This window comes from Sorex araneus, chromosome 4 (genome assembly GCF_027595985.1).
Source record: "Sorex araneus isolate mSorAra2 chromosome 4, mSorAra2.pri, whole genome shotgun sequence".
Lineage (NCBI taxonomy): Eukaryota > Metazoa > Chordata > Mammalia > Eulipotyphla > Soricidae > Sorex > Sorex araneus.
In genome coordinates this window covers 160,476,391-160,502,687 of record NC_073305.1, presented here as the reverse complement: position 1 = coordinate 160,502,687, position 26,297 = coordinate 160,476,391, and the positions used below count along the sequence as shown (strand labels likewise).

The following is a 26,297-nucleotide window of genomic DNA, read 5'->3' as shown; positions in this document are numbered from 1 at the left end:
TGTGAATGAAGAAATCTGTACTTACTTCAGAGACTGGTATGCAACACGGACTCAATAGTCTTGGTTATTAGTGCTAATATAATGTCTAGTTGTGGTCTAGACATGAGATAAGTAGTTCTGATAGTGTCAGCTCTAACCTCAGCATTTTGCTTAAGCCTTGTCAGAGAATACAGAAAGTACTCCACTGCGGTGTGTCGAAATCTGATGCCACAATCCTTGCCGCTGCCCTTCTATATACCATTCCAGTGGGGTCAAGTCTAAAGAGATTAGATTTGCGGCTTGAAGTGTGGCCCAATTCTACTTCACCTGCAATCAACAACGTTTCTAAAAACTCAGGCAACTTTTACAGAAAATCCCAAGACTTTGGAGAAAGGTTAAAAGTATGATACAGGTTGAGAAACACCCAGATAGCCACTCTTCTAAATTGATACAATTAGTTTCGGTCACATGTCCTAGTGACATGTGACATTGTCCTGCTTGTGTGTTTTCTTGAGTCTCACCTAGGACTCAAATACTATTTGTTAGAGAAATCAAAGAAATATTTCTGGGACTTTCAGCTTCTGTGATTCAACAGAAGTGCTCCTTTTCTCTCTGGGTTTTGTATATCCTAAATTCCTTGGTAAAAAATCTGAGTCAATAGGTAGGAAATGAACTAGAAATGTGCTTTGTGTGGAAATTCATGTATATTTTTACCAAAACTTCTATTTGAATAAAGTTTGAGAATGCAAGGCAATCTTCAGTTTTCTTTTAAGAGATTTTATTATTGAATTGCTGAGATAGACCTTTGCAATCAATCTTCAGTATTTGATGACTAAAGAAGTGTTGTGTTTCAAATCAAGTAAAATTCAGGATATTAAAAAATTATAGTTAGGTAAAATGTTTATTTCTAAATTTTCCCCATTTTCTCCCAATCTGAGACTTACTTTTTACCCTTGAAAAAAGAGTGAGCCTAGCCTTAACATGAGATAATTGGTTTAGTAATTATATGCATTTAAACTTGATCCTTTACAGAAAAAGATTTGAGGCAATTGGTGAAAATATCATCTGAAATCAAAAAGTGGCTTTTATTTATTGGCCAGTAGGTTTTATTGAAATGTTTTCATGGATTATCTCAGGTTTAAGAATCAAATCACATGAAATCCTTCCAGTGTGAAGGAGAAGCCCACAGTTAATACTACTGCTAATAATAATGAATTTCTTTCTAGAAAAATAATATCACCATGACTACAAGTAATCAAATTTTCAAAAATTGCAAGCAGGCTGGGAGTTTTAGCCCATTTGCAAGCTGACACATTGGTCTATAACAGTTTCATGGCTTTTAGCAAAACACAATACTTCTTGGTCAGAGACAAAGGACCACTTATTACTCATATGAATAGCAACCGCAAGGAAAATCATTGTTTGTTCCAGGTCTCCTATCTCCCATACTACAGACATCATGGCTTTTTTAGAAAGGAGGAACTCCAACCTTTGGAAAACCAAGTCTTTTATAATGGACTGTAAACTCATCTGATTACTTTCTTGAAGATGATGCATTTGTCAATGCACTGAATAGTAAAGAATACTATAGTAGTAAATTAATTGAAAATAACCTCTCACCCGGAAGACATCAGTTCCATTTCCAAGCCTTAGAAAGAAGTCTGGAACAAGTTCAGTGAATGCCTTTGTTGACAAGTTACAGAGATTCCTGAGATCCATGGAGAATTGTTTCTCAACTCCAATATCCTAAAGAGGCTTCATTCCTGTTCTTAAACAAGAAATGAGATTTTTTTTTTCAAGATCAAAGACTGTCAGAGCTATAAGAGCTTGGCTTTTCACTTGATTTGGTTTCACAGAATTGAAATGTGATTTTGGAGGATGGGAATAAGTAGGAAGCAGGAGACTCATCAGCCATAAGATTTAAATTTAGATTTTATTTCCAAATAATTCTAGCTCTTCTGAAAGAGTTTGTTCGCGTGATGTTTGCACAGTTAGAGATTATGAAAATTCCAGGGATGAGGAACAGCAGGTTCTAATTTGAAAGTTTGCTTAGCTGCTTTGTTCCAAGACATCCTGGGTTTAAAATGGAGAGGCTAACAGACCAGATGTATATCAAATGTTTCTGAGTCTCTTTATATTCCCCCTTATACTTCAGACCCCTGACATTCATATCCATCACTGTCAAAGACTTTCTAAGTGATAATCTTCCTTTTTCATCAATCTTATGGGATAAAATGGACCTTTAGAGTAAAACAAATGTTGCAAAAATTATTTTTCAACTTTTCAGTCTTTATTGTTAGTTGGGGGGATTTGGGGCCATTCTTGACTATCCTCAGGGGTATTCCTGGGTCTGTGCTCAGGAATGACCACTGGTGGTGCTTGGGGACCATATGCAATACTAGGATGGAATCAAAGTAAGTCCCCTGTATTCTCTCTTTAGCCCCCAAACGATTATTTTAAACAAGAGAGTTTTATTATCAAATGTAACTACTTTACAGTCACTAACCCAACATAGTTAAGTGTACTGTTAGCCTTTAAGATATTTTCTTAACCTTTAAGATCTTTTCTTTCAAATATTAAACTCTGTTGTCACCAATACCCACTCACATTCTTCTCCTTTTCCCCAATAACTGACTTAAATGTCATTTTGATTGATTAAAGCAGTGATTTGTTTGGTCCTCTGGCATTCGTCATTAAATAATGCAAAGTAAACCAAAAATAGCACATGAATTGTTCTACAGCAAGAATATTTACATCAAACAGAAATCCTTAGCTAATTACATTCCATTACCCTCTGTGAGTTAGAGAATACAGCAGGACTATCCACCAAAATCAGAGTCTAAAACTGTGCCCCCGCCCCCCGCCCCATGACAAAGCAAAGTATGTTGTCAAATGTTACCATCCAACTCTGTTACCTAGCAGCTGTCCCCATAGCACACAGTTGTCAAATATCCCCTTAATGCAGCATTTCAGTTATAGTCCTGTATCCTTGAAAATTATGAGTGTTGGGTAGTATAGACATTAAAGAATGAGGCTGGGGTTTTAACGCTATCTTAAGAAGCACAAGCATTCATTTGTTCCTTTATTGTTTTCTAGAACACAATGTTAAGAATTTCTCCCAGGAACATTTGCATCATTGAGAGCTATAATTTTTTTTGAAGTCTGAAGCATTAATCATGAAAAGGAAACAACAACATCTGAAGCATGTCATTGAAATTATAGTTTAAAGCAGAAAATACTTATTGCTTATAGTCCTTTCTTGTTTGATTTATATTTTGAATTCTCTTTCAGTGTGAACTGGTCTGAAAACTTGAATAAGCATACTTCAGGGGCTGTCCAGAAGTATATATATCCTTTTATAATAATCCTTTAATTATATATATTAATAATATATCCCTCAAAGGTAAAACTCTATTACCTTAAATTCTTTCCAATCTCCTCCCTAGTGAAAACATACCTATATGAAATCGTCTTGTTTTAGCTTTTGAGCCATGGTCAGCAGTACTGGTGGCAGGAAAGGGGACAGGGAAGGTTACTCCTGGTTCATTGCTCAAGGGCTGCTCACAGATATACTCAGGGGACCATCTGTTTGTTTGGTTTTGGTTAGGAGGCCACACCTGGCAATGCTCGGGGGGCTATTTCTGGCTCTGTATTCAGGAATCACTCTTGGCAGCACTTGGGGGGACCATCTGAGGTGCCAGGCATGGAACCGGGGTCGGCCCAGTGCAAGGCATGTGCTTAATCTGCTGTATTATCACACCGGAACTCAGGGGATAATCTGGTGCTGAGGGTGGATCTGGGGCCTCCATGCAAAGCAGAAGCTCCTGTCCCTTAAGCCATCTCCAAGGTCTGTCAAAAATATTATGATCCATGTTTTAAAATATTAAAACCTGAGGAATATTTACATAGATGCTGGAAATTTTGATGGATAAGGAAAAATGAGTCTAATTATTTGATTCTAATATTTTTTGTAACCTAGATAGTTCCACTAGTTCCTCTCCAACAGAAGGATAATATGTTATCAGCTGATATATCATTAGCCATAAATTCTGTTATTAACTGAAAGATTGTTTCAAGGGGCCAAAGAGAGTGTAAAGGGATTAAGGTACTTGACATGCATGAGGAATTCTGCATATGACACCCCAAGCACCACTCCTGAGCACAAAAGAGTATTAGCCTCCAAGCACTGTACCGTTTAGCTCAAAGAGAACAAATAATTAAAAACCTGGACTTGGGAGGTAGTGATATAGCTACATAAGAATAGAAGGAAAACAAACAGGGTAAGATTAGAAAAGAGAGCCCCTTCTCTATCTCACTTGCCTACCCTCTCCTTTCTTTTTCTACATAGTTAATAAATTTGGCCATCTCATTTCGGGTCCTCTGCTTTTGATCTGGACTGCCTAAGGACATGAATCTGAGCACACTCTAATAATATGTTCCTGGCCAGGATTCAAGTCCTGGCACCTTAGCATCACTGGGAGCACTGGCAGTGTGACCTAGGTAACCCCCAGCACCGGAGGGCCAAGCAGTATCATCCTCCAGTCCTTGCTTTGAACCACCTATCTGGTTCATGAAGAACTGCAGCAGGTGGGCAGGGGACCAGGAGTGGGGGGGTCCTGGTTCTAGACCTCACCACTCCCCAGCAATTATTTTTTTGCGCTTTGACTAGAAATAATTAAAATAGAAAGATTACGAACTTGGAGGTCTTATTTCAATGACTTTAAAAACAACTAAACCATCCAAGATAGTATTCTTGGATAAAATGTTTATTTTAGAGGAGGCAGAAGAGAGTAATCCTCAGAAAGAATGAGAAAAGTGAGATACGATGAATGAAAATATAGGCTATGACATCATTGTTGATGTTGGAGATCATGTTGGAGCCTGTGGAGTTTATTTTTGAAGAAACATAATTTTCTCAGTTGGGGAACTTAATGCAAACATATTTTAAGCATCTGGTTGGAAGGCAATGGGCAAATTCCCTCTCATTTCCCATTTTTCAGTTACCCCTTTTATATAATCTCCAGGCGGCCAGGGGAGGCCCCGACAGCTCTCCCCCTTGCCACCCGGGGTTCAGGTGGTCTTGGGCCGCTCCCCCAGCCAGAGTAGCCCATGCCATGGGGCAGATGGAGAAGGAAATGAGGGCCAAGTTGGTTGGTTGATTAGTTGCAATTTATTCCATCTCCCCACACGCCTGTTCCAGTCTCTCTGAGCCCCCCATTCTAGTCTCACACTTCCCCTCATTCCCGTCTCCTCCTGTCTCTCCCGCTCATCTCTCCGCACTCCATCTTGCTCCCTGCTCTCTCCCAACTCCAACTCTCTCCTCTCTCCACACTACATCCATTCTGGTAGCAAAATCAACACAAGAAAGCCCTTACTGGCTGCCCATCAGGGTCTAGGGCTAAACACCACCTAGGATGTTCCTCTTCTCCTTAGTCCAATAACAATTCATATCTTTATTAACATCTTAATAATAGTCATTTTTGTATGGACACAGTAAGGGATACATTAGGGCAGCTCTCCTGTGAACATCTTGCCACAGACTCAGACTACAGTGCTCAGTCCAGATTAATCTTTCCTAAACCCTAGCAGCATCTGAATCTGGTTATCACTTTTTGGATCATGACAGAATTTGTCCATGACCCTGCTCTTAACTTATAGTTAAGCACTATGGCACTTTGGCCAGGCCCATCTCGATGCCAGGGTAGCACATAGCTCACTGCTTGCCCAGGCTCCATCCAGTCCCTCCTCATGACCCTGCTTTTGTGGGTGTTAGGAAGTAAGGGCAACTGAGGCTTAAGTTGAGAGAACAGATGTCCAGGAGGTAAATATTATCTGGAGTCAATTAACTCCCAAGTTACAAAAGCATAGCATTAACTGTCTTCTTGTGCCCATACAAAAAGGACATGCTCTGAATTAACTATGCAAAGGATTTAAGGAGAAGAGAAAAACAATATTTACAAGTCAATAGAGCACAAAGAAAGAAGTTATAAACAAACACAAAAGGAATTGGAGCACTGTGATGGGAGTAACCCAATAAACCTAAGCTTCCTGTGGCAAAGCGAAAAGGACAAACCCATGTTATCTTACACCCTTTGCAGTGAGAAAGCCAGGTGTGTTACCTGTTGCTTGCAAAGGCAATAGGATCTGTAAACTGTGGTTTCATTCCTACAAAGTAGTGGTTCCTTGGCCAATCAAGCTGTTGACAGCTCTGCAGCCTAACTATAGAACTTCCTCCAAAGTTGCTAGGAGTTCTCTGCCAAGGCTATCAAGACCTCCATGAGTCTTTCAAACCCTGAGTAGCATAGCAGGCCAGGTAGTTCAGGAAGAACTCAACCAGAGGGAATGCGTGCCTAGAAAGCTTAAGTACTGGAATCTGAAAGCACATGGAGGTCAATGACAGCATCAATGAGAAAAGCTGCAGCAGTGGCAGAGATGTGGAGAAGGAAGGAAACAAACAAGGCACTTTACATGTGAAGAACTAGATCACATCCACTGACTATCCCCATTAATCAAGTCTGTGTCCTCCAGTTCACACAAATGCTTCAATGTACTCACCAAGTTTATTTTGTTGTTGTCGTTGTTGTTGTTGTTTTTAATAAACACATGCTGTAGTATAAGCACAGGTGGCAGATTTCATATAGACTGGGCAATTTCTGTTGGGCCTCTCTGGTGACTTAATTCTATGTGGAATGACCGTCACTATAGATGGTTATCATTTGACAAGAAGTTCAGAATTTCCTCCATCATTGCAGCATGAGTAAACCTAAGAGGCATGAGCAGACTCTGGCGTGGTGCAACTTAGTGAGGTAGGCCTGCAATGATGAGGCTAAACATGGAATAATGGAAGTTAAAGATTATTTGAGGGCCTGCTAAACTGAAGTGGTTGAACTCTGTGCAGAAGAGTTCACGATGTCTCTGAGGACTCTGCACTCCTCACAAACAAAGAGCACAAAGCATTCCCCATGGGCCGATCATCACTGTCGGCAAGGATGAGGATACACAGATCCACCATCTCTCCAGCGTGGCCTGCGGCATTAACTATATATTTGTTGGGAAATTAGGCCATCTCACTGGGTTATGATGTTTGGAAAAATATTCACCTGTTATTATAAGTGTCAACATAGCAAATTTCCACAGTTAGTATTTTGTGCACTTTGGATCTGATCAGAGCACTTCCATTCCTTGTTTTGGGAAAGCAGTCCCTTTCCAGAGAAAGTGAGGGCCTATAAATTTTGGAATTGTCTTGCTCCTAAATCTGTCTTTCTGGTAACTACAGCCAGATTTTTATTTTACTTTCTGGATTTAAAAACCTGTGAAATTATTGTTAAAATAACATTCTCCTTATTTATAACTTAATATACTCTATATTGAAAGATTGAATCTTCCTTGTCAAACACTTGTCAATGACTGTGACAGTCAGTTTGCCAATATTTGATACACCAAGACATCAACTTCCAAATTATTTTCAACATATCAAAAAAGAATCTTATATGAAGGATATGTTATTTTTCTTTTGAAAAAATTAGGTACAGTGTTTGCCTAATACGTTTCTATCAGAGACTGAGGGAAAGTTCTTGTTTGCTTGCTTGCTTTCTTATTTTCCATCTTCCTCTCCTTTCTTCCTCCCTCTCTTCCTCCCTCTCTTCCTCTCTCCCACCCTCCCTCCCTCCCTCCCTCTCTCCATTGTTCCTTCCTTCCTTCCCTCCCTCCTTCCCTCCCTTCCTCCCTCCCTCCCTCCCTCCCCCCCTCCCTCCCTTCTTTCTTTCTTTCTTTCTTTCTTTCTTTCTTTCTTTCTTTCTTTCTTTCTTTCTTTCTTTCTTTCTTTCTTTCTTTCTTTCTTTCTTTCTTTCTTTCTTTCTTTCCTTCTTTCTTTTTCTTTCTTTCTTTCTTTCTTTCTTTCTTTCTTTCTTTCTGTCCACAATTGGTGATGCTCAGGGCTTACTCTTCTATCTGCACTTAGAAATCAGTCCTGGTGGGGCTTGGATAGCCAAATGGGGTGCTGAGATTGAAATCGCCTGCTTGCTAGTCAAGAATCCTACCCATTATACTATTGCTCTTTCAGGGAAGACTCTTTTTCAATGTTCTAGTTCATTGCTCACTGGCTGGTTAAACTGCTCAAGGACTTGGCTCAGCTGCTATATTGGATGCATGCCTAGCAAAGGTCTGCAGTGTGGATATTAGGTTGTTTCATGCCTAGGACAATTGCACAAAGCACCAGTTCTAAGTGTTTGGTCTGAAATGACTTTGGTTAGGTCCACCACTTTCTGTAACAACAGAAACAACTTGTTTTCATCTCAGGCCAATATGGCTCATAACTGATAACATCCATGACCCCAGCAACGGTTTTCATAAAGCCCCCAAAAATAACTCCAAGAGCTCATCATGAAAAGAGGCAGGGAGGGGAAGAAGAGCGTTTTAGAGATGATGAGATAGGGATGAAAGTATATCAGAAGTTGTGCTAACTCCTCTATTTAAAGAAAAAGAAAATGAAAGTGTGTTTCTACTCTCTACCTTTTCATGACTGCAAGTGCAAAAATGTCATAAGGAACCTTTCATTCCATCCGATCTATGTCAAATACCCAGAGTATAGATTAGTTAGATTCTGAACTATGATGTATTTAGCTGGTTTAACCTTTCCTTTTTCTTTTCTTTTAAATTTAAATGCTGTGATTTTTATAATACAGTTGTTTTCAGGTATTCAATGTTCCAATACCAATCCCATCACTGTTGTGACCTTTCCTCCACCAAGGTCCCCAGTTTCACATTCTCTCCCCCTGCCCCAATCTGTCCCCTTAGCAGGCACAAACAATTTTACCTCATACTTCTTGTTACAGTGAAGTGGCAAATAGAATTATCAGAAAGTATATAAATAAAAGTCAATTTTTGATCATTGTTCTATTTCACAATGGTGTTACTAAAGATATTGAGGATTTACTGAGCTGGTTGGTGCCAGTTGAGCCTTCTGTGTTATTGTTTTTGTTCATGGAGCTTGATGATCTTCTCTGCAACTTTCCCATCAAGCTTGCAGTTCTCCTACTAGGTTGTCAATGCTATGAAATTTAAAGGTATCACTTCAGGAGCTGTGGGCTTAGGATAACTTGGTGGCTGGAAGCTTGACGAGGTCTCAGTCGGAGAGCTGGACTGTTCATAAGCCAGAAGATGTTGGGTGTGGTTAGGGGACTGCTGGCGCTTCCAGTGTGTGGGGGGGAATCTGCCAGTGCCCATTCCGAGGAGAACACAGAGTTCTCAGCCTGGAAACCCGGTATACCTGGAACAATTCAGTGGTTCGGCATCTCTTCCTCTCCCTTCCCCTCCCCTCCCCTCCCTTCCCCTCCCCTCCCCTCCTCTCCCCTCCCCTCCCTTCCCTTTCATCCCTCCCCTCCACTCCTCTTCTTCCCTCCCCTTCTTCCCACTTCTTCTTCCCTCCCTTTTCCCTTTCCTCCTTCCCTCCCTTCCCTCCCTTCCCCTTTCCCTCTTCCCTTCCCTTCCCCTTCCCTTCCCCTTTCCTTTCCTTTCCTTTCCTTTCCTTGCCTTGCCTTGCCTTTCCGTGCTGGGGATTGAACTGATTCTCACAATGCAAGAAAAATGCTCTACTACTTAGCCACATCCCTGACCCTTGTATAATTTTATTTTATAGTTGTTCAGGAACAAGCTACTCAAAGTCTTTACCAGGATCATGCAGACATAATTCCACCATGAGCCAGGTTCCCAGGCTTGAAAGTTCCATGATCATAGCCTTATTTCACTAAGCACAAAATCATTTCACCAAAGACTTAATTTGGAAGAACTTTGTGAAGGTTCTTTGGAACAGGGGATGGAGAGGAGAGATAATGGAATATTAATTTTGAATTTCCTGTTAGATAGAACAATAGTAATCACATTTGTTGGTTACAATCATCTTACATTCCTTTAAAGGTACCTTCTTTCAGTAGGAGAAGCTAATCAAGAGGGAAAATGTTTGCAAACTCCTCCCCTCCTTTATTTAAGAATTCAATTTAATTTTCTTACTTTAAAACAGCAAAATTACTCTGAGCAGGTGTTTTCTCTACAGATTGTGATCTTGTCCTGAGAGGCAAATTGTAAAATTTAGAAGCACAGCTGACTGCTTGAATCTTGCCCAAGTCGTTGCTGGCCAATAGAGTCTTTTTCTTGGCTTCCTTCTCCTTCTTCCTCCCACTACCTCCTCTGGGCGAGAATGATGCAGCTGGTCTGTTTATAAATGCTGGCTTTCCAGCACAAGTTGATTTAGCCAGCAGTGAGTCAGAGCTGGTACAGCTCCCGAGTCCTTTGCTTGGAATCAAAGATGCTTATACGCCATTTTTATTTGTTCATTGACAAACCCTTATTGAATTACTACCAAGATAGCACCATAACTCAAAGGCCTGAGTTCCAAAATCTCTCTCTCAAGACTCAAAGTCACCCCTGACATTTATGAGCACTGTGACCTTAATAGATCATTTACTATGGGAAACTTCAGTTCTCTTCTGAGAATTCTGGCAAATTATTCACTGCTAAGTCTCTTCTCTATTAAAGATGTAGTAACAATTCCTTTTCTTTCTATCCCTCTTTTTGTTTGTTTGTTTGTTTGTCTGGGGCCACAACTGACAGTGCTCAGGGTTTACTCCTGGCTCTGCAGTCAGGAATCACTCCGGGTAGGCTCAGAGGAACATTTGGAATGTTGGGGATCAAATCCAGGTCAGCTGCATGCAAGGAAAACGCTGTACTCACTCTACTGTCTCTCTAGCCCTTGCAATAGTTTCTTACAGGAATTTTGTGAGGATGGAGTGAGATAAGGCATACAAAGTAAACAATCCGTTGTAGGAACTCACAGCTATTTTATTGGGCAAACTGGGTTTGATAAGCTATTACCAGAAGGAAAGTTAATTTGCTCCCAGTCTCCCCTTTCTAATTCAAGCAGGCAGATCCTGTAATGTTCCCTGTCACCCTCAGACACTAAAAAGTTCTCTGATCAGTGTTAATGCCAAGAAAAGTCTCCTTTGTAAATGCAAATGTTTAGTCTTGTGCAATAATAAGATCTTGGAGCTCTGTTTAATTTAAAACATCTTTCTCTTTTGCCCTAGCCAGGAAGGCCAAGTAGAAGTAGTTGTGCTTTCAGCTCTTTCATTAGCTGTGATAGGGGTATTCTCCAAGGCAAGGGACAAAGGAGATTTCAGCAAGAGACCCAGCTGTCCAGTAGGTAGGGCTAGGCAAGGAGGCTCCCGTGCTTGGCAGTGGTCGAAAGCTGGCTCTCTGGTTGCTGTTGGGCAGGTGCCCTCATTACTGCCAGCTCCTTCCCCCACCCCTTACATTTCTCAGACCCAGCACTTTATGACCCTCTTCCTTCTCCAGGGACCATTACTAAGCTTTCATAGAATTTCTCCTCAACCCTTCCCACTTGGCTAGAGGAAAAGAGAAAGCAATTTCCTTCTTTCTGATATGGTCTTGCCATATCATGGTCTTGCCACCAACCGCCAATCAACATGACTGGGGCAAAGATCAGCAAGACGACCTTCATTTTTAATGGTGTTTGATCATTTTATTGTTCCACTCTTTTCTTTCTTCTAGTGCCTTGGCTGGTGCTCAGTGAGATTTTTCCTGGTGGAATTCGAGGACGAGCCATGGCCTTAACGTCTAGCATGAACTGGGGCATCAATCTCCTCGTCTCTCTGACATTTTTGACTGTGACTGGTAAGAATTCTTGGTTTTCTGCACTCTTATACTCACTTTGTTCTTTGGACAAAGGTTAGACAAGCACAGTCACCTGAAAAACATTTTGTTGTGTGCATTTTCAAGCACATTCAAGAGTAAGGAGTATAGCAATGAGCCTGATGTACCCCTTTCACTGAATTCATTTACCTATTTAATTTACTTTTAACCCATTTGCTCTTCTGCCATTCAATTGTTTTGAGTCATATACCATATATAATATAATTTTATCTATAGGAGAGATAGCACAGTGGGTAGGGCGTTTGCCTTGCATGCAGCTGACCTGGGTTCGATTCCTCTGTCCCTCTTGGAGAGCCTGGCAAGCTACCGAGAGTATCTCGCCCGCATGGCAGAGCCTGGCAAGCTCCCCATGGCGTATTCAATATGCCCAAAACAGTAACAACAAGTCTCACAACGGAGATGTTATTGGTGTCTGCTTGAGCAAATCAATGAGCAACGGGATGACATACAATTTTAATATGATTCTCTGAAAGATATCAAAAATACATAATCACAATCTTAGTGCACATAGAAGTCTTGAAAACAATTCTTTAGCATCACATATTCAGTCTGTAGTCACAGTCTTCTAATTGTAATACTTGGTTTAAATAATGACCAGAATATATAATTTGCAATTTGTTTATTATACTTTATAACTTTTATAAATTTAAAAGGATTTAAAAAAAACTTAGTTTCATCTCATTTCTCCATGCCTCCCTTTTTATTTTTTAATTTTTTAAAAGTACTTTGATCTCACCCAACCTGCAGAATCACAAACTGAGGAAGGGGGGGTCACCATTTTTTTGTGGGATGTAAGGCATCTAACCCAGGTTTGCTGCATAGAAAATAAGCACCTTATCTCTGTTACATTGATTTTTTTTTATAAAGAATTGGGGTCTTTTGTTTCCCAGCGATGTCCCAAAGCTGAATCTCGCTAATTGGGATCAGATTGATGAACTTCAGATCTTTATATTTTCCATAATATTTCTTAAAAATCTTGAGACTTGAATTGGTAGGGGCTCCTGGGCTGCATTAGAACTTGGGTACATGTGGAGGCTTCCCCAAACTAACACGAAACAAGAGACTTTCAGGCTGGGCCAGAGAGATAGTACAGGAATTAAGGCATCTGCCTTGTACTCAGCAGACCCTGGTTCGATTCCCTGCATTGCACACAGTTCCCTGATCCATCCTCGAGTGATTCCTGAGCACAGGTTCTCCCCTCCATCCTCTCCCACCAAAAAATCCTCAGACACTATCAGGATGTCTGAGAACTCAACTCAGCTCTGACACCGTCTGCCTGGAGAGAGCAACATGTTGCTCAGATTCAACACTGTTATCTCCTATTGTCTCCTGCCAATTAAGGACCCCAGATGCAAGCCCCCCCTTCCGCCCCCGTGTTACTGGTGTTTCTGCAGAATCAGTTGCAGATGGGAGACTCCTACAGCTCCCCTTCACACAACAAAGTGCCTCTTGAAAGCCCAATTCTTTGGTTATATAGTATAATTATATTTAGTTCAGTTCTGATAACTGGGGTTATAAATCAGAGATTCCCAGAACCTCCTCCTCAGGTTCAATTAAGTTACTAACTCAGCTCAGAGAATTTAGGAAAGCCACACATGAGGGTCACTGATGTGTTACAATGGCTACTTAAGGCTATGAATCAACAGTCAGATAAATAAATACTTAGGACAAGGGCTTGGAGAAGAAAGGACTTTCTAGTCCCTATCATACTGGGAGCATAGCACAGGAGCACATGCAAATGTTCTGGTTCCCCAACAGGAAGCTCTCAGAGCCTTTCCTGGGGAGTTTTAAGAAGCTGCTTTTGGCATTGATGATTACTGTCCCTTGACAATTGAACTCAACCTCCAACCCCTCTCCACTCCCAGGAGGTCATGGCATAGGACTAGAAGTTCCAACTAGTTTCTCTAGCAACAGGGCAACCAGTGCCTAACTGTTGGCACTTCCTCTCACAAATGACTGCGATGAGCATAGAGATACCTTTCTCGCTCTCCACATTATTTTGGAAATTCCAAGACTTTGGGAAGCTGTGGATGATCAGATACAACAGAGAAATATAATTTGGTCATTTGAGTGACCAAATAATGATTCCAATAAATCACAGCACCACGGTGAGGATTACTTTTGACAAAGAGAACCAACTCCCACTGCGATGAGAATCTCTGAAAAATGGTGAGCTTCCAGTCACAGGCGGGGATTCCATTCCAACAAAATGGATGAAGTTTGAGGAGATGACTTTTTGCTTCTTTTTCTTTAGTTTCTATAATTTAATTTTATGCCCCAGAGAAGGGAAAAACTAACTCCACAAGCACTTTATTAAGCACTCACTTGAGCAAAAGCCCTGTGCCAGCAGCAAGGAAAGCACAGAGCCCAGACTTTAATTAAAACTGCTGGAACTGCAATACTCTTCCTGCTTCTCCTTTCCTCAGCACAACTGACTGACAAGTGGTTAACATGCTGCACTCCTTCAACGCTGCATTGACAAAAAAAAAATCACCTCAAAATCTCATTAAAGGACTGCTGTTTCAGTCTTCCCGACTGACCAAGCCATTGTGACTTTGGCTGTTAAGTATTTGCACTCCTCCAGTCTATAGGTTGGTCTAAGCCTCTGAATAAACCAACCACAAAAAGTGACATTTTCCTCCTCAGGACTCTATGGCATTGCTGGACTTATTACTGCTGAGCCAGAAGTGACAGCACCATGCAGATGGCTGACTCAGGTGCACGAGGGACCAACTCTCACCCATTAACGTACATTGCCCTTGACCAGAAACTACAAAGGGATTGCAGCTCTGACTAGAAGTGGTCAGAGGAAAATTGAGTCTGGCAGGAGAACTCCATCACCTTGATGATCCTGCTTCTTCCATTTATACTTTAGCAAGTTCATGTCTTTCATTAGAACTATTTCTTTTTTCTGAATTCAAGAAAAAAGTGAAATAGGATGCCAGCTACTAAAATGATAAAATATTGCCAACGTGAAGTGATTTATTCAAACCAGAAGAAAGAACAGTTAGCTCATTCCCAGAAAAGTTCATCTGTAGAAGTACATTTTTAATTTTTATTTTATTTTATTTTATTTTTTTTCTGCCAAATATTTCTTTATTTATTTGTATTGAATCACCGTGAGATACTGTTACAAAGCTTTCATGTTTGAGTCTCAGTCATACAATGCTCGAACACCCATCCTTCCACCAGTGCACATTTTCCACACCAATGTTCCCAGTATACCCCCCTTCCTTTCCAACCCTCCCCCTGCCTATATGGCAGACAATTTCTCCTATACTCTCGCTCTACTTTGGGCATTATGGTTTGCAGTACAGATACTGAAAAGCATGCCATTTGGTCCTTTATCTACTATCAGCACACGTCTCCCATCCAGAATGAACCCCTCAACCATCATTGACTTGGAACAATTAATCCTATGCATGGGCCTTCACAATTAGTTTAAGCTGCCTCCCTTTCTAGTCCTTTTCATAGGTAGTCAAATTAAAAAAACATTCAAAGATACTGTGTTGAGTGAGTACCTGCTTACTGGGCACTGAACCTAAAGGACTTATGCAGGGATTAGAGGGGTTACCCAAATGATGCTTAGAGGACCCAGCGGCCATTCCTGATGATACTCAGTCAACCTATCGGGAAGTTATATACGAAAGCCTGAGGATACTGTGCCAAAGAAGTACATTTTTTAAATGCCCACCATATAAAAATCAAATGGCTATAGTGGAGGTCCCCAAGAGTAATGGTGGAGGGTGTCTTCCCTTAGTGAAATGGAGCTGGTTGAAACAGTTACCTACACCTTTCTTTTTTGCATTTTATTAGAGCAAAAATACCCTGAGAAACATGCATAAGCCACTTGTGTATTGCCTTATTGCTAGATCAAGATTTATATACACAAAAAGGCAGACTGGTTGACAGCTCAGGACACCTTTAAGCAAATAAGGTTTGCTCTCAGTGCTGTTTTAAGGTGTTAAAGTTCATTAAAAATGATGCTTGGTTAAATTTCGGTCCTGGCTGGCGAATAGCAGGCCCTTCCCTGGAGGTGGGCTTCTCTGAATACCTGGGCATGTCTGGGTATGCCTGGTCATACCTGGGGGAAAACACAATAGCCTCCCAATTCTGCTTTCGTTAGTACTCAAATGACTACAGAAATGTTTCCGGTTTCTTGTCAAGGGTGAGCAGAGGGTGGAGGTACTTAACCTTTTACTTTCTATGTTTCTGTGTGGTCTGGGATTTTTGTTTTTTTGCAGCATGTTGCATTTTGGAAGAGCCTGCACGTCCAAAGCAGATGGCCCTGGGTTTAAGTTGTGAAAGTCAGAAGAGCGCAATTTACCTGAGAGTGCTAGGGTACAGTCTAAAAATTAAATTTTCGGTGGTGAGCAATATTTTAAATTTGTTTTAGTTATTTCCTTGGACACAAGTGTTTTGGAAGATTCCATGTGCCTTTGTATGTGATTCAAGAGTTATCTGCTATTCACAAATGCAACACAAAATATCCATTTCTTCTATCATTTACAGATCTCATTGGCCTACCATGGGTGTGTTTTATATATACAATTATGAGCCTGGCATCCTTGGGTTTTGTTGTTCTGTTTATACCTGAAACTAAGGGATGCTCTTTGGAACAAATATCAATGGAACTTTCTAAAGAGTAAGTATTCCAAGCAGTGCTCTCTGAATCTCACTGGCCAAATATCCAGCTTTTATTTACAAATAGAAAGTCATTGCACCTAAAAGTTTTCTAGAACATTCCATTTGGTGTGAAATCCTACCTCAAAGAATAATCCCAATTTCTCTGCCATGTATTTAATTTGAATGACTCAGCAAAAGAATGGGAAAAATCAGTGTTCTGGTAAGTGAGTAAGCGTTTTAAAAATCTTTTCGGTAGTAATTAAAGAAGGAAAAAACTCCACCATGCCATCTTTTGCCCCCTAAAAGGAGAGTAAGGTTTGTGCTTGTTTGCTTGAGTTTTGAGGCAGTTCTGGGGTCATCGCCTTCATCCTGTGGATTCCTGCTCTTTCTTCTCCATCACCCGTGCAGGCCTCAAAACCCCAGACCTTTGTTAAAACTAGAATTTCCTAAAATTTTCAGAAAAATTCTTGAGCTCAAATGCCTACAGTCATTTTAAGTTGGGCACAATCAAAGTGTTAGAGATAGTTTCTTCTATGATTAGACATTAAGGAAACAGATTAAATAAATTTTCTTGAAAAAATTATTTAGACAATTCAACTTAGAAGTGGCTTTTAGAAACTGTCCCTCTTAAAGGCAGAGCTCAGAGCTATTATGTTGAAATCTGGTCTCAGGGAGGGAATGGTAAACAGGGTTCAGGAAGGAAGGGGAAAATGATTACTCTTTAGGATTTAATTCTTGGACTTGACAATCTACAAATAACTGCTTTTGGGAATTTAATATGATTTTATTGTCTTGTCAGGCTATAATAAATATGTAGAAGAAAAAATATATTTATAGTTAATAATTTTCTTTTCAAAAATTTCAGTGTATCAGAGAGGAAGGAATGATCCTTACAGAAATTCTTAGCATAGGGAGTTCTCAGCTTTTTTCTTAAGGAAGAATAAACCAGATAGTTGAATTGATGATAGGTATATTATTACATAGTTTCATAGATCAAAATGTTAGTCCTGGATATTAAAGTGTATAGTAAGTAGTGAATGTATTATATTGTAGTGAACAATATGAATATATATCTCACAACAGAATTGTAAAAACTGTTCATTTTGTATTTTATGCATTTTGAATGATTTACATTTTAAAAACTTTTCATGTAAGTAGTCAAAGACTGCTCTGAATTCAAGCATAAGTTAAAAATCAAATTTTTGAGCCAATTTTTGTGTTGGGGGGCTCTACCCCACAGTGCTCACTCCTGGCTCTATACTCAGGGGTCACTCCTCACAGTGCTTGAGGTACAATAGGAGGTGCTAGGGATGAACATGGAATAGCTACATGCAGTTCTCTCCCCTCTGTATTAACTCTCTAGCTCCTGGGCTAATTTTTGATAAGGCCCTAATTTTTGTTTTTAATGGCACCTTGTGTTCATTTTTTTTTGGGGGGTCTCACCCAGCGATGCACAGGGGTTACTCCTGGCTTTGCACTCAGGAGTTACTCCTGACGGTGTTCAGGGGACCATATGGGATGCTGGGGATCGAACCCGGGTCGGCCGCGTGCAAGGCAAACGCCCTACCCGCTGTGCTATCGCTCCAGCCCCACCTTGTGTTCATTTCATCTAAAGCTTGACTATAATGAAAAACAGCAAAGTAAATTAACAAAGACAAAGCAAATCATATTCGAAACTATCACTACTATAAAGGAACATGCTGCCTATCCCCCTGATTTAATGCGGCTTGTACAATTCTTCTATTGAAGGTGGCCTTCTGCAAGATACTTCTCGTTTCACGAGAACTCAGCTGCAGAGCAGACACAGGAAATCTAAACCAGTCCTCCCTAAATGAAAAAAAGTAGGGAAATTACATGAAACTTCAAGAAATTGTAGCCTCAGACCTTAAATGGATGATAGTTTGGAGTATGCTAGCTTATTCTGGTATAATTTTCATGTAATGTTGTGTACTAAATACCTACAAAATTTATAGGTTCATCAGATAACCGGAACACTTTTTTTTTTTAGACAATGATTTACAAGTTATTCATAGTTGAGTTTAAGCATACTATGTTCCTCCACTGCCCCCATGGCAGAGCCTGGCAAGCTACCCGTGGTGTATTGGATATGCCAAAAACAGTAACAAATAAGTCTCACAATGAGAGACGTTATTGCTGCCCGCTCAAATAAATCGATGGGCAACGGGATGACAGTGACAGTGACAGTGATATTTCTCCACTAGTCCCACCAGCAGTGTCATTTCCCTCCACCAGTGTTCCCTCTAACCTCACCCCTGCCCCCAACCTGCCTTTTTGATGGGCACCTTTTAAGTTAGGTGGTTGTGTTTTGGATCTCCTGCTTTCTTCATTACTGATTCTGCAGTGTGGACGTGGAGCTGTACTACTCCTCTACACTGCGGATGTACCTTAGGCCCTTGATCCCTGGCCCCTGCTACTTCCCGTCTTCAATTAATTTCCTTCTCTGTCCTTTTCCTCCCTATATGCTGGGGTCAGGAGAGATTTAGATATCTCACTTTTACCACATTGCATTCCCTGGTCCAGTTATGCCACAGAGAAGTAAGATCAATCTATGTTTGTCCTTTTTTCTTCTGGCTTACTTCACTTAACATGTTATCTTCCAGTTGCAGCCAAGTTGTAGCAAATTATACGATTTTATCGTTCTTTGCCGCTTCATAGTAGTCCAATGTGGATATCTACCACATCTTCATGATATGTTTATCTGTCATTGGACACTTAGATGGATCTTAGCTACTGTATTAAGTGCTGCAATGAATAATGGTATGCATCTGTCTGATAAAGTCCTGGTTTTTAAACTGAATATGAAGACACTCTTTTACAACAAGAAATACAATTGTCACTTGGTTAATGTCCTTGTCTTGACCTAAAATGAAAATGAAGACACTCATTTACAAAAATAAATATAATTGTCAATGATTATGTCCTTGCCCAATCAACACATTGCATGATTATGCATGCTAGCTAAAGTCACTGCCTGAATTTCTTGTCAACCCAAGGATCTGAACAAGACTTGAATTACGAATACATGATTTGAATAGCCTTGGAGGCTAGCCATGTGGCTCAGTTAAAGAATACAGGCCTCATACGCTTGAGGACCTGCATTTGATCCCTGGCACCGCAAAAACAAACAAGAAGCGGAAAATAGCCTCAGACTTTGGTAACTAAATACATTCATCTGTAAATTGGGAATGTTTTTGGCAGATTGGAAGACAGGAATTAGATGCCAAACAGTAGGCTTCCAAATCTATTCATCTTCTTCATGTATTTTCCTTCCCTTAAACTTAGTGTATGTATTATTTAGGTATAGCAAAGCATCCCAAATGCAGTGATTTAAAATGAATCCAGGGGGCTGGAGAGATAGCACAGCGGGTAGGGCGTTTGCCTTGCACGCGGCCGACCCGGGTTCAAATCCCAGCATCCCATATGGTCCCCTGAGCACGGCCAGGGGTGATTCCTGAGTGCATAGCCAGGAGTAACCCCTGTGCATCGCCAGGTGTGACCCAAAAAGCAAAAAAAAAAAAAAAAAAAAAAAAAAAAAAAAAAATAAAATGAATCCAGTTACTATACCCCATGATGATTTGGTTTGGCTGGGGGTGTCTCGGCTGGCTTCACCTGCACGCCCTCATGTGGCCTATCACAGACCTACCCTGTTGGGCTAGACTAGAAGGTTCCAAAGCTCACTCACAGGGACTGCTGTAGGTGCTGGCGTGATGATGAGGAGCCTCAAATCTCTTGCAAGGACTTCATGCTGCTGCAGGAAGTAATGTGGCTTTTCACGTGTCAGACTCAGGCTGCATTCCCAGGAGTGGAGGCAGAGGCTGCAAAGCTCTATCAGTTTCTTTTCTGGAAGTCACACATTACCACTTCTGCCTTTTCAATCTCTAGCACAAATCTCAAAGGCAATTAGACTCAAGAGATGTGAAATAGACATAACCTCAGAATAGAGAGTCTTTTTGTTTTTGTTTTTTGGGTTTTGTTTTATTGTTTTTGCATTTTTCTGTGGGGTGGGGGCTGCCACACCCAGCTGTGCTCAGGTCTTATTCCTGGCTCTGTTCTCAGGGATTATTCCTGGTGGGCTTAGGGGACCATTTAGGGTGTTGGGGATTGAACCCTGGTCAGTTCATTTCCCGGCACCCCATATGGTCGTACTCCCAGAGATAGTACGGCGCCAGGCCTTCTGTACAATCTCTCTGACCCCACATAAAGAATTTTTTTTTTTTTTTTTTTGCTTTTTGGGTCACACCTGGCAATGCACAGGGGTTATTCCTAACTCTGCACTCAGGAATTACTCCTGGCAGTGCTCAGGGGACATATGGGATGCTAAGAATCGAACCCAGGTCAACCACGTGCAAGGCAAATGCCCTACCTGCTGTGCTATTGCTCCAGCCCCAGCACATAAAGATTTTTTTAAAGTTTACCACACCTACTCTTTCTCTTAGGTTCAATGAAATATTCTTCTTCCATTATTCCCCTCCATCTTTACTGACTCTTACCTCCTAATTTCTCTTTCTATTCTACAGTGTAATTATCTTTGAACCTTTAGCCCCAGAGCTGCACGTTAAGGGCCAACTGAACTATTCATCCCGGTGCCCCGAGTAACTGGAAAGCTTTATTTTCTCCTGAATTTTCAATTATTCCTAGCCTCACTTTCTTCTATACTGCCTTATCTCACTGTGTGGTTTCACCTTCTTACCTAAATGATAGAGTTTTGATTTTCAGGAATGTGGTATTTGGTTTCCAGTATCTTTCTTAAAGTTTCTAGCTTAATATTGAGACCTAGAAGATGACCAAAATATACTCACTGTTCAAGTTGCTATCTTGTGGATAAAGCCAATGCTGAATTCCCTGTGAAGATTATGTATGAGGATGGAAACCCCACATCCCACATTATGGATAACAGTATAAACCACATAAGATATGACTCATTCTCTAGTTAACTCAGAGATAAAGTGAGGGTTGGAAGAGAGAGGTGTTTAGATTGAGACCTGCTGGTTTTATTATACCACTCTCTTTCCTGTGATTTCAAACATTATTTCTCCAGCTATTTGGTGATAATCTACTACAGACCAGACATTGCAATTAGAAATAGCTGAAGATAAAGGGAACAAAGAATCCGTAGACTCTAGGAGGTGGACGAGAATAGACTGCTGTAATCCACTAGCTTAAAACACACAAATAAAATTATAGTCTGGGGGCTGGAGCGATATAGTACGGCAGGCAGGGCATTGTCTTGCATGAGACTAACCTGAGTTTGATCCCCGGCATCCCATTATAGTCCCCAACCTTACTAGGAGTGTTCCCTGGAGTAAGAGCCAGGAGTAAGCCCTGAGTACCACCAGGTGTGGTCCAAAAACAAATACAAGTTATACTCATGGGGAGGTTTCATCTAAAAAGCTCCCTGAAAGAATATTTATGTTGAATGTTAAATGACTTAAGGGCAAAGGGGCATGTGTGGGAGTCCGTGAGCAGGCCGGGACACTCAACAGTGTGGTATGCGGAGGACAGGTTTGGAGTTGAGAGTTGGGAAAGGTGTCTGGGGAGCACCAGGGAGAGAGCACAGTCAGGAAAGAGCTTGTTTGCATTAGTCAAAAGTGTGGGTTCTTGAGTGCCCCAGAACAGATGACTGGTTAAAGAAATCATGGTCAATAGATACAATAAAATATCATGCAGTTGTTAGGAAAAATGAAGTCATGAAATTTGCTTATAAATGGATGGACAAGGAGAGAATCACACTGATGAGTGATACGAGTTGGAAGGAGAGCGGCAGACATAGAATGATTGCATTCATTTGTGGGATGTAAAAGATCATAATCTGAAACTAATACCCAACAACAGTAGAATATGGGCCAGGAGGATTGGTGCATGGTTGGAAGCCTGCTCCAAATGCTTGGGGTAGGCAGTTGAATAGAGATGGGACCACTATGACAACAACAGTTGGAAATGATCACTCTGGATAAGAACTGGGTGCTGAAAATAGATAAGGAACAAACATGATAACCTCTCAGTATCTGTATTATAAACCATAATGCCCAAAAGAAGAGAGAGAGAGAGAGAGAGAGAGAGAGAGAGAGAAGGGATATGCCTGCCTATGACAGAGACAGGTTGGGTGGAGGGAGGGTGTTGGGAGGAAACTAAGGACATTGGTGCTGGGAAATGTACACTCGTGGAGGGCTGGGTATTGGAACATTGTATGCCTGAAACCCAACCAACCACGTACCAACCATGTACAGGTGCACTGAGAACCAGCCTTTAACTGTGGATATCAAGTGATTTAATTTACATAATCCTGTCATCCCATTGCTCATCGATTTGTTCGAGCGGGCACCAGTAACGTCTCTCATTGAGAGACTTATTGTTACTGTTTTTGGCATATCCAATACACATGGGTAGCTTGCCAGGCTCTGCCGCGTGGGCTCGGTACTCTCCTTAGCTTGCTGGGCTCGGCCGCGTGAAAGGTGAATGCCCAATCGCTGTGCTATCGCTCCAGGGGCAGGCTAGAAAAAAAAAGCATGGATTCTGTTCTGAAGTCATCTTAAACAATACACTGGGAGAAAGTGATTCAGGTTTTTAAGGAGCCCTCTGGAAAAATGTGGAAAGTGGAAAGGGGAGGTGTTGAATGAGGCATCTGTTGAAGGAACCATTTTGGAAACTATGAGGCTACATGGGGTGCAGAGAAAGGCCATCCCTGTCAGGAAACAAGGAGACTGGGATCCCGCTCCTGTTTCTAGTGTGCAAGGGACAGCCACTGCACAAGTTCTGATAAGAAACAGGTTTAGGAGGAAGGATCCTGGTGGGGGTTGGACCCTGTTTCTGATAAGAAACAGGTTTAGGAGGAAGGACCCTGAGCTTGGTCCTCTCTGCTGCATCTGTACATTGACAAGTGTTCACATATATTATTATATTATTATCATTATTATTATTATTATTATTACTATCGCTGGGCTGGAGTGATAGCACAGCGGTTGGGCATTCACCTTTCACACAGCTGACCCGAGTTCGATTCCTCCACCCCTCTTGGAGAGCCCGGCAAGCTACCAAGAGTATCGAGCCCATGTGGCAGAGCCTGGCAAGCTACCCGTGTGTATTGGATATGCCAAAAACAGTAGCAATAAGTCTCTCAATAAGAGACGTTACTGGTGCCCGCTTGAACAAATCGATGAGCAACGGGATGACAGTAATTCACAATAATTCAGTTATTATTATTATTATTACTGTTACTGGTACCCGCTCGAGCAAATTGATGAACAACGGGATGACAGTGACAGTGACAGTGATTATTATTACTATTATATAAGGCACGATGATTTACAAAGTTAGTCTTGATGAGTTTCAGGCATACATTCTTTCAGCACCAATCCCATTACTGGTATTAACTTCTGAAGACTTTTTTAAATAAAAATGCAATAAATTATGAATGGAAAATTGGGCAGGATGATGTGGGTCTTGGAAGGAGCAGTGCAGGTGAGGGGTCCTGAGACTTACCTCTCTGCTCATCTATGGGAAGGGGCACAAGATGCCATTTTAAAAAGGGCTGTGGGGTGTGTGTGCAGACAACAATACAGCTGGTAGGTGCTTGCCTTGCACCCAGCTGACCTGGGTTTGATCCCTGGCACAGCATATGGTGCCCCAACCCCCACCAGGACTTATGCCTGAGCTCAGAGTCAGGAGTAAGCCCTGAGCACAACTTTGGACGTGTGGCCCAAAATGAAACGTTAAAAAAAAAAACATAAATGTTGGGGCGAGCTCCTGCTTTGTACATGGGAGGCATCTCTTCCGTCCTCGGCACCACATGGTCCACTAAACACAGGTCTGGGAACTGAGGGATGGTGGGAAGGGAGGGGAAGGCAAAGGAGGTGGGGAGGGGAAGGAGAATGGGAAACAGAGGGGAGGGGAGGGCGGGGAGGGGTCGGAGTATGCAACACGGCAACACTGAGCAATAAATTAAAGCCGGGAGGAAATGAATTAAGAAAATGGAAAAAAATTGACTTACTAGTCATTTTAATCTTTTTTCACCAAGTGCAATTTGAAATTGGAATGAGATTTAAATACTTTAAGACCTATTTTTCATATGGGCTGTCGGGATATATCAAATTACAAACCGAATTAAACATTGAATTGAAGAAACCTAAGAAATGCTTAGGTTGATCTTTCCATCTAGGGGGCCTTTCAAATGAGACATTCCATAAGAGCTTAATGATTTAAGTATCTAAAACTCAAGGCAATCTATTCATTCAGGGGTTGTGGTGGGGAAGGTATGTGTCTAAATTAGTTACACTCTGAATTAAGAAAAGTTTTGGGAAGAAGCACATTTCTGTTCTCTGGGAATCATGTAATTACACATACTTAAATCTAGACTCCTCCAATAAAGCTCTAAGTTGCAGATTAGTGACCCAAAAAACAAAGAACAATAGATTCCTTCCCCGATCCCTCAACTGACTACCTCAGTACTAGTATTGAAGAACAAAAAAACGGAGGTGGCAAAGCTGCCCCAGAAGGGGCTGGAGCGATAGCACAGCGGGTAGGGTGTTTGCCTTGCACGCAGCCAACCCGGGTTTGAATCCCAGCATCCCATATGGTCCCCTGAGCACCGCCAGGAGTAATTCCTGAGTGCAGAGCCAGGAGTAACCCCTGTGCATCGACGGGTGTGACCCAAAAAGAAAAAAAGGCTGCCCCAGCAATGGGGATAGCTTGGTGGGAAGCCCTCACTAAGACTAGAAAGGAAACAAAGTTGCTTTCAGAAAACTTGGCTGACTCTTAGCTCTGCAATATTAGAGAGCTAAGGGCTTGTCTAAGCTTGAAGCAACAGGCCCGGTGGGCTTTAAAACTGGAAGCCATCGACTAATTATGTATGAAGGATATATGTTAAACAAACTTCCCTGGAAGAGAAAGGTCAGAGCCAAAACCAAAAAATTAAGATAGTATGACTGGAATGTTATCAGACTGGCTAAGTAACTGTCAGGCAGCAGAAAGGTCAGGGAACTTGCTAGAACATTATAGAGCCTGAAGAGAACTTCTTGAAGTCTCCGCTCAGGAAGTTTTAGAAACTTCAGTAACTAACAACAACAACAACCACCCACCCACACACACACACACACACACACACACACACACACACACACACACACACACACACACATTGCATGTGGGAGCTGTAGTCTTGAGTTTTTCTAAGGCATAAGAAAGAAAATGATATGACATTAACTTCAGATTTGGTACTATGCATTGCTTAATATTTTTCTCCCCTGTGAGCTGGGTGTTGAATTAGTCTCCCTTAAGAGGGGGACTAGAGCGATAGCACAGCGGGTAGGGCCTTGCACATGGCTGACCCGGGTTCGATTCTTCCACCCCATCGAAGAGCCCAGCAAGCTACCGAGAGTATCCTGCCCACACAGCAGAGCCTGGCAAGCTACCCGTGGCATATTTGATATGCCAAAAACAGTAAAAACAAGTCTCACAATGGAGACGTTACTAATGCCCACTCGAGCAAATCGATGAGCAACGGGATGACAGTGATACAGAACTCAAGGGGGTATATTTCCAGACCCACCGTGATGCCTAAATCCAGGGATAGTACTGAACAATATGGGAACTGCCATTCCCTATGTATGCATACTAATGCTAGTGTAACTTATAAATTCGGCACAGTAATGTTAACAACAATAAAATAATTATAATAATTTTATAATAAAAACTGTGTAGGTGTTCTCTTGCTCTCTCTCTCTCTCTCCCTCTCTCTCTCTTGCTCTCTCTCTCAATATCTTATGATGTGTACTGCTGAACTGTTTGACCATGATTAACTGAAATCACTAGAAGCATAAACCACAGATAAGAAAGGGGCTTTACTGTACTATTTCTACAAGACTGAGATAGCAAATATTCCTCCAAAGCTGTTAGCTTTTTTTATATCTCTATATAAAAGTGACTCAGCCAAGAGGTCAGTAAAGATT

The 26,297-nt window shown here is 41.3% G+C and overlaps 1 protein-coding gene across 3 annotated transcripts in view; it reads left to right on the top strand.

Annotated features, from left to right (window-relative positions):
• SLC2A12 (solute carrier family 2 member 12) overlaps positions 1 to 26,297 on the top strand; it is a 97,976-nt gene that overhangs the window by 33,476 nt on the left and 38,203 nt on the right. For 2 of the 3 annotated variants that reach the window (XM_055135220.1, XM_055135221.1), the window contains exon 3: positions 11,545 to 11,667. In XM_055135220.1, the coding sequence (XP_054991195.1) occupies positions 11,545 to 11,667 (123 nt within the window). Of the gene's footprint in view, positions 1 to 11,544; positions 11,668 to 16,218; positions 16,352 to 26,297 lie in introns of all 3 variants that reach the window. The other variant, XM_004609083.2, reaches the window with a different exon arrangement.